The following is a 9890-nucleotide window of genomic DNA, read 5'->3' on the forward strand; positions in this document are numbered from 1 at the left end:
ATTACAATTTTCAGCCACTATTCCTGCTACATCTGACTTCAGCCACCTACACCTTTGCTGATTAAATCTCAGACGCTGCCTTCTAACTAACTGACGCTAATATATGAATTATACTGCTGTAACATTTCATATATATATATATTACTGTACTGAAAGTGTGTTATGAAAAACAGTTTACAAGGAATGAGTAGTAGGCTTCTTCTTCCTCATTTACATTCTTTGTTCTTTCCTGTGTTTGTTCTGTATTTCCAATTCGAAAACGGCTGTGGCTGCATGTTTATTCCTTTTTTTTTGCTTTTGGATTCGGCTCCATCTCAGCTTAAATTCCCCATGTCTAATATTTAAAATATTGTACATATACAACTTGCTAATAATTACCCAACTTGACGTACCCAAATTCTCACTCTTTATTGCAAATGATTTTGATGACTATCTCGACGGAACCACAATTTGTCCCCCCAAAAATTATATCTCCGACACTGGACAGCTTTCACCTCACCCAACGCCCAATTTACTCATTGGCTTCTTGTCGATTAAAATTTGGCTGTACCCTCAACTCAGCAATCTCCTCGTTATTTCTTCCCTACATTCTCAACTTAGACACATGCCATGCCATTTGGGTTACCCTTGAGGGTCGGTTGCAGTCTACCAATAGATCACGAGTGATTCCAACTTAAAAATGAGCTTAACTCTCTCACAATGAAAAATCAATCCATGACTGATTACCTTTCTAATGTTAAATATATTGTTGATAACATTGCAGCAACAAGAGGATCCATTGATTTGCAATTTTCAAAAAAAAAAAAAAAGAGGATCCATTGACACCGAAGATATAATACTGTACATTTTATATTGTTTGTCATCAAACTATCAAGCCTTTAAGACATCTATATGCACCAAGCTTTCACCAATCAGTTTCAATGATCTTTACTCGTTACTTTGTAATGAAGAGGTGAATCTTGCTACCGAAGCTACTAAAGACCTCACACTTGCAGAATCAACTCCTTTGCCTAAGTCTCAGTTTGCACTTGCATCCGTTCGTGGAAGAGGTCGGGTTCACATGTCTCTTGTTAGTAGTTGTGGCAGATCATTTTCCGGATACTCTGCTTCCTCTCTACTTCTTCTGTTCCATTCTGGGGCTAAGGTTTAAACCTTCCGTTGATTACCAAATAATTGGCAAGCATGGTCATTCTGCTTGCGGTTGCTGGCACAAGATAGATCTCACCTACACTCCACCAACATCACCTCATAACCATGCTCTTCTTGCTAATGCTTCAGGCTCATGGTATCCAGACAATGGTGCATAACTCGTTTATCATTTGACCTTCAGTCCTTCCAGCAACCTTCAGCATATCAAGAATCCGATCAAGTCATAGTTGGAAATGGAAACTCTAGTCCAATTATGCACTCTAGCAAGGGTCTTCTTCCTGCTCCTTCATGTGTACTTTCATTAACTCCTTTACTTTATGTTCCAAAACTTTCTCGTAATCTTCTTTCTATTTCTAAACTTATCCATGATAATAATTGTTCGGTCTCTTTTGATGATTCTGATTACACCACCAAGGATCGGATGACTCATCACACGCTTCTTCGAGGTCCATGCATAATGGTCTCTATCCAGTGTCACACAACTCTTCCACATCTTTTGTACCTATAGCTGCTCTAGTTTCAATTTCAGCCATCTCCAACCTCTTACATTAGCGGCCGGGTCACCCAAACACCTTTGCCTTGGCTATTTTAGCAAAAACAAATTCCTAATTTATGTCTCTTCTTCTACTTCTTCTACTAGAAATTTTTGTGCTCTTGCAAAAAGTCACCGTTTAGAATTTAATGAATCAACTAGCATTTCTACATCTCCACTTCAACTTATTCATGCTGATGTTTGGAGTCCGTCTTTTATCCTATCTACTTATGATTTTCATTTTTATGTAGTCTTCATTGATTACTTTAATATACCTGTCAATGCACTCCCCATCAATGCACTCGCCAGCAAATTTATATTGCCGAACAAAAACATAATTTGCCGAACAAAAACATTGCCACCTCTTAGACACACTTTGAACTCATCTTATTGACACCAACTTACCTTTTAACTTCTGGGTTGAAGCTCTACTTACTATTGTCTATTTAATCAACATAATGCCCTTCTCACCACATCTCATTTTTCTCCTTACCAACTTCTAACCAACCTCCTTATTACGGCCATCTTCATGTTTTTGGCTGCAAATGTTACCCTGGCTCCATTTATATGCTCCACACAAATTTGCCTCTCGTTCAACTCCATGTATCTTCCTCGGTTACCCTCACTCCCAAAAAAGTTACAGGTGTTACAATCCTCACACAAGCTGTATCTTCATCTCCATACATGTTCATTTTGATGAAAACCGCACAATTCCCTCGTAACAATTCTCCCTAAAGTACCTCCACACAACCACCCCCTTCAGCTCTTATTACTCCACTACCACCTGCTACTATACCACACCCATCCATTTCCACTTCAACACCCTCACGCCTACAACTTCATATTTCCCCTCCATTCCCTCAGCTCCTCTTTCCTCCACCCAGATTCTTTCTCTTTCCTCCCATTCTTCCTCCACTCCCCCTCATCACTTATGGCAACTTCCAAGACATCCTATGTTAACTCATTTTCAGACAGGTCATATTAAACGTCGTCAAATTCTTGACCTTCACCATACTATCTCTTCTCCTCCTACCTGCTACAGCTCAGCCATAAAATATCCTGAATGGCATAGCGCATTATCTACAGAATTTTATGCCCTCCAATCTCAAGGTACTTGGACCTTAGTGCCTCAACATCCTTCTCAAAATGTCATTGGCCACAAATGGATCTTTATAATCAAATGTCACTCTGATGGCTTCAGTGTATGATACAAGGCCAGGTTAAGCAAGAGTATGGTATAAATTATTTGGAAACCTTCAGTCTAATAGCCAAATCACCTACAATTTGTTTATTCCTACCTGCTGCTCTTCATTTTGCCTAGCCCATCTTACAAATTGATATGACAAATGTCTTCCTTCATGGTTCTCTTTATGACACCTTTTATATACATCAACCCCAAGGCTTTCAAGATTCTCAACACCCCAATCATGTGTGCTTGTTAAAAAAAGCTCTTTATGCCCTTAAGCAAGCTCGGCATCAATGGTTTGCCACCCTTTCTTCATATCTACAGCAGCTAGGCCTTAATAGCAGCTCTGCATATGCATCCTTCTTGACTTATCACCATCATAATATTCAAATCTACATTATAATTTATGTTGATTATATTTTAATTACTGGCAACCATCCTCAAACGATCTGCACAGTTCTACACAACCGTCACCAACGGTTTAACATGCGCAACCTAGGTTCTCTTACTCAGTTTCTTGGAATTGACGCACATGACTTTGCTGTTGGATAACATCTCTCTCAGCACATGTACATTCAAGAACTCCTTCAGAAGGCTGATATCTCTAATTGCAAAGCACTTTCCAATTCTCTTCCATCCAAGTGGCCTTTGCTGAAACTCTTCAAATCCCATTTGCTAATCCTGCTCTCTTTGGACAATTAGCAGATTCCCTTCAATATCTTACAACCACAAGACTAGACATTGCTTTTGCTATAAATAAAATTTATCAATACATGCATATGCTATTAGACTGCCATTTGCAGCTCCTTAAACACGTTCTCCGCTATCTCCAAGGTACTTCTAATCACGGACTTCTCATACAAAATGGTGAACTCAAACTTTTTGCATTTGCCAATGCTGATTGGTTAGGCGACCTTCATGACCGCAAGTCTATTACTGGTTTTTGTATTTTTCTTGGTCCAACATTACTCTCCTGGTTTGTAAAAAAACAAATAATCATTGCATGGTCCTACGCCTGAGCTAAATATTGCTCTCTCGTTGTAGCAACCATTGAAATAGTTTGGCTTCACAACCTATGTCAAGATTTCTTACTTCCACTTGATCCTACGCCTTTTTTCTACGATAATATTTCTACAATATCTTTTGCTAATAATTTAATTTTTCACGTTTGGACCAAATACATTGACATAGATCTTCACTTTCTTCTGTTGACCTGTGAGCTAGAGCCAAAGGAAACAGACAAAATGAAATAAAAAAGGGCTCAAAATCATTACCTGTGGCAAAATCTCACCCAAATCGCTGCTCTGGCCGCTACAGTCCCGTCGCCCATTCCTCTGCTCTGCAAACAGCGTCGAACTGTCGCTTCGTCACGATCTCCCGCTCATCTCGATCGCGTCTTTAAAACGAGACGGAATCCCTCTCATTTGGCCGCTCTTCACACGCTAAAATCCCGCAGCTCTCCCGGCTCATTCTCCTCTCTCCGGAAGCCCCCGTCATTTCTCCTCTCTTCCCCGTCGCTGCCTCCTATTTCTCGCCGAGCCAGACACAGAAATAAAGAGAGAGAGAGATAGAGAGAGATAGCCTCCTTACCTTGTCTTCTTCCTCAAGCACCGAACCCCAGCTCCCGCCGACTTTGCTCCTCCGGCGTCCCTTCCTTGTCAGATTGAAGGCTCCGACCTTTCGATCGGAACCAGCGACGGGAGTCGCTCGCTGTGACGCTAACTTTCTCCCTTTCACGCGGCTTCTCCGGCACCTTCATTGGCGTTCGACTCCGCTCCTTTGACGACCTTAATTAAAATTAAGTATAATTAGTTATTTTAATTGTAATTAATTATTATAATTATAATTAATTATTTTCAAAATTAATTAGTTATAATTAATTAAAACTGATTAAGAAAATGCTCCGTGCCTCCACCTCCGTCGCCGACCCCGAAGGTATAATCTCTAAGACTCAGATTCTCGTTCTCGTCGTTTGCAGCGGACCGGTGAACCACCTATACGCGCTCTCGTAACACGGTAGGAGGAAACCCGGTGCGACGCCTACAACGAGACGGGTAATCACCTAAAACTCATATTCTCATTTCGGTGTTTGCTGCAGACCGGCGAACCACCTATACGCGCTCTCGTAGCACGGTAGGAGAGAGCCCGGTGCGACGCATACAACGAGGTGGGAATGTCCTATACACGCTCTTGTAGCGTGGTGGGGAGATCTACCTGTGCTCGCCTACGGATATTGTTGAAGACCTCATACACGCTCGAGTAGCGTGGTGGGATGAAAAAAATGTACGGCCCGGTGTCCCCCGACACCTACCATACATGCTCAAGTAGCGTGGTGGGATGGCCCAGTCTCCCAGATTTTCCCCTAAACGGTGGAGACGCTGGTAGGCTGCCGAAATTTCGGGTGAATGTATGACCGAACTCAGACCTGTTTTAACTCAAAGAGACAAATATTTGGACACATTTGAACAACCAAGGACTTGGAACTACGCTCAAAACTCAAATCAAATGAACTAAATGCACATCAAGTGGACTTTTGAATTTGCAAATGAAATTAAACATGAACTTAAACCAAAATTACAACAGACTCGGAGGTAGATTCAAATGTGGACTCATCTTGGGCTTGATTTGAGTCAAGCACGGTGGACAAGGATTTGAACTTGTGTTTGAACTTGAACAAGACATCGAACATCGAATGAATAGCATGAAATGTGATAAGAATTATAATTTTGCCAATCAATATCATTAGTCATGCAACCAAGGACCAATGTATAATAAATATGCTAACTTGATATATATGGGATGCTTATGATATATTGTCTAAAACACAAGGCAATAAATCATAATGAGTTATAGTGAACATGATTGAATTCAAAATTCAAATGATCAAAAGACTCAAATCAAAATTGATTTGAACTTGACTTGAATCAAAAGACCATGTGAAACTCAAGGGTGATAAATATTCAGTGTATATGAATGGATCTCAATCAAATTGAAGCTTTCAAACGATCACAAGCAACTATCAATGAACAAATTATCATGTAGATCATGAACTAGTCTTGAAGGGATGTTCAATGTGTGGTTTAATGTCCTTGCCAGTGGATCCACAAGTTCATTCAAAGAAGTTGGATAGTTTTCAACGAAAGAATCCCCCAAAGAATGATACGATCTGTCCACAATGATTATACCAACCCAGACGTTGATTTTAAGTGAAAATAATGATAATGTTGTTATTCATGTCATCAGCCTTCAAGAAATATAGTGGGCAAAATGATTTGCTATTTGTTGTTATACACGATAAATGCAGCATGTTTGCAAACATCGAGGGGGGAAATAACTTGATTGCAATGGTGTATTAGTGTGCTCATGGATAGAACACTAAGGCTCATACACAACTGATGTCACCTACGACAATGGTGATTAAAATCTACAAGTACGTCGGGTATAAGTACGAAGAAGAATACCTCCTGGCAGAATGAAAGAGGGATTTGAACAAATTAGAACTAAACTTCCTTGAGTTCCAAAACATCTTCTTAGTCTATACTTAAGAAGAAAACATCCCTGATATCAACAAACATCAGAATTAATAAGTCCACTACACACTGAAGATTTTAAAAAGGGTTCTTCTCAAACCAGTGGCTATTGACCTCAAAGTCAAAAAGAATTCCTCGGTGATTGAGAAAGGGGGAGTCAACATAAAAAATCTAACGCCACCGGATCTGCAATGTTCGTACAAGCAGACAGAAGGCGTATATTCCAAATAATACCCCTGCACGTGCACTGAAATTTATATACACATAGGTACACCAAAAGCGGTAAATACAATCTCAACCCGCATGGGCCCCGGCGAGCATGTTATTGGTACACACGTGACGTCTAGGGATGTTGCGCGGGTCGACAAGTGAATTCAAGTTTGAACCCGATCCTTCTATACGGATCAATAGGAGTCGACAGGGTTCGAACCTTCAAACAAATACACGATTATGGCGACTGATGTATTTGTTTTAATACACTCATATCAGGCCTTCAAGGTCTGTAATCAAGAGAATTCACTAAATAAGGGCACAAAGCCTATGAAACCCGATCCCCTATCGGCAAGTTGATAGGGTCGACAAGGTTTAATATATGGAAATGACCCCAAACACCCCGATGATGGCCGCGTTGATTGAAGATCTCAACCAGAGGGGTTAATTTCAGGCATTTCCAAATGACTCCCAAAAGTCCACACAAAATCCAAACTCCAAAATCCCAAAAATCTTAGATATTTAAAATTGAAATAAATCCATCAACACTTAAAGCAAAATCCATTCACCCTCCGCAACAGTTTGTCGAGGTGGATAAATTTAAAACTACTTCAGCTCACAAAAGAGCCAAATGCCTAGTCGAAAATATCACTAGGATCCATTCTCAAACAATCTCTTGCCAGTAAAGAACGTGGTACGTGTCTCTAATCGGCAGTTTCGCCGCCAAATGCCTGCAGGTAAACGTTATGACCGGGCCTCTGAACGAGTGGTTTTGCGTCAAATGGCACCACAGATAGCGGTTATGGCCAGAGCAATACGTTCCTTAGTGGCGTTAAATCTTGAGATATGAATCAATAGGATATGATGATAGGCACAAAGCCTCTGTTAGCTAAGGTGGATTCAAATTTGTCCCCTTAGACAAAACATTCACCCGGTCTACAAGGTCCTTGGACGAAGCAAACCATGCAGCCGACAAGGATCCTTCTGTCAGGTTTGGGTCGACTACCTCCTCTGACTAAGTAGACCAGGGACCATGATGGCCCGGGACGAGGAACCATGGGATCTTGATCGGGTCATCATCCATTCCCCCACCATCGCTTTAAGTGCAAATGGTGCATTTTGTTTTAAATTATCAACTTTCCAACAAACCTCAATTCAAATTCCAAATTCCAAATCCAAATATATGAACCTTCAATTCTCATACATCCCAAATTCAGATTTCCAAAATCTCAAACCCATTGCTGCTACTATATGCCAGATAACACGTACTCTAGTATCTGATTGACGACTAGCCTTAATCGAAAGGTCTCTCTCATGATTGAGAGGGGTAATTAACTATAGGGGCTTGCGCCTATAGGAAACCAGAACTCATATCATAAAGTCCTCACAAAATGAGGGCGAAATCTCTGGGTAGTGTCTTATCTACAACCCCATCTGCCTTCCAAAATTTACCCCGGAACTTATTTGTTAAAACTCCCTCGTCGAATGAAAAGAAAAGCAAAGCGGGGAGGCCGGGGTCGAATTTTCAGAGCCCACATCTTCGTGACTGTATCCGTTCCAAAACGGCGGTTATTCATCATGTCTCTACCAATGATCAAGTGTCTGACATTCTAACCAAAGCTTTGCCAACTCCACGCTTCAATCTTTTTCGAGACAACTGGTTACATGATGCTTCCATTACAGTTTTCAGCCACTACTGCCGCATCATACTTCAGCCGCCTACACCTATGCTGATCAAATCTCAGTCGCTGCCTTCTAACTAATTGAAGCTAATATAGGAATTATACTGCTGTAACTTTTCTTATATATATTTCTATTTTACTGTACTGAAAGTGTGTTATGAAAAACTCTTCAAAAGTAATGAGTAGTGGGCTTCTTCTTCCTCATTTACATTCTCTATGCTTTGTTGTACTCTAACGATTGAGATGATGAATACAAAATCAGAGGTGATTGCTCTGTTCTGAGAATGATTAGTGAACTTGTTATCTCTAATAACCTTATAAAACTCATAACATATAAACTATATAGGTTCACGTTTATGTCAAATGCTGAATCCACTCAGAAAGCCTTTTGGATTCATTTTTTGTCCTTCTTGAACTTGGGTTTCTCCTCACCCTTCTCCTTGCTTGGATGAGCCTTAAGTGTATGACTTCTTCTTCCTCTAAGCACCCCATTTGTTATGTAAATTGCAGATCATTCAGATGCAAGCTGCTGCCCATCGTTGCATCGCCATAGTGGACTTCATGGAGAAGACACTCAAACCATACCCAGCAACTGTCAATGATGAAGAAATGTATAAGAATGCAAAGAAGGTTGGGGAGGATTTGGTGGGGAAAGACAACGTTTATCTAAGTCCTCTAGCCATGGGTGCGGAGGACTTCAGCTTCTACACGCAGAGGATGCCGAGCACGGTCTTTTATGTTGGCACAAAGAATGAATCTATTGGAGCTTCGTACCATTTGCACTCCCCTTACTTTTTTCTAGACGAGCAGGCGCTTCCAATTGGAGCTGCTTTCCATGCTGCAGTTGCTTTGTCTTATTTGGATGGTCACTCGGACTTCTCTACTTGAGGTATAAATTCATGAAATCTACTTGTTTTTCTTATGTTTCATTTGTGATGATTGTGCTTTTTCAATTATGGTTCTCATGTGATTATGCATTGGTTAATGATCAGCTGCTAAGCTTCTAAATTGAGGTGCAGGTTAGCATATATTTTCAGAGAGTTAGTGAGGTTGAGATGTTTCTCATGTGATTAAGGTTTCGTTTGGAACAACTATTTTGTTATTTTCTAAAGCAACTTTTTAGTATAAAAATTTTTAGTTTTTAAAAACTTTTATACCAACAAATTACTTTAAGTAGTAAGAAAGCCTCCTCAAGGCTTCGTTTGGGACAACTTTCTTATTGCTTTTTAAAACAATTTTTTAGTACAAAATTATTAATTTTCGTACTAGAAAGTTGTTTTAAGGAGCAGTAATAAAACCGTCTTGAATGTCGAGCGGTACCGAGCATGTTCCTAGCAGTACCGAGCTTGTACCTAGCAATACCGAGCATATATTGAGTGGTACCTAGCGATAGCTAGCGGTACCGAGCATGTACCTAGCGATACCTAGTGGTACCGAGCATGTACATTAGCTTTCTTTTGGTAAGTTTCAAAAAACAACAATTAATATTTCAGGCGTCGATGCCATTTATCACTCACCGAGAGAGGAGATGAAAATATCTTCATTGCCAAAAAGAAATGAAAATGAGAATCTTCGATGATTGGGAATTAAGTGTGGACATT

At 40.3% G+C, this 9890-nt stretch overlaps 1 protein-coding gene across 1 annotated transcript; it reads left to right on the top strand.

The window, feature by feature from the left end:
* The first annotated feature begins 4765 nt into the window (after positions 1-4765).
* On the top strand, positions 4766-9177 carry LOC114581177 (IAA-amino acid hydrolase ILR1-like 3). The gene is made up of 2 exons (XM_028700712.1): positions 4766-4852; positions 8800-9177. Exons 1-2 carry the CDS (start codon positions 4766-4768, stop codon positions 9175-9177), a joined length of 465 nt encoding a protein of 154 aa, XP_028556545.1.
* Positions 9178-9890: the final 713 nt, after the last annotated feature.

The sequence above is a fragment of the Dendrobium catenatum genome, unplaced genomic scaffold (genome assembly GCF_001605985.2).
Source record: "Dendrobium catenatum unplaced genomic scaffold, ASM160598v2 fragScaff_scaffold_1579, whole genome shotgun sequence".
NCBI classification, from domain to species: Eukaryota; Viridiplantae; Streptophyta; class Magnoliopsida; order Asparagales; family Orchidaceae; genus Dendrobium; species Dendrobium catenatum.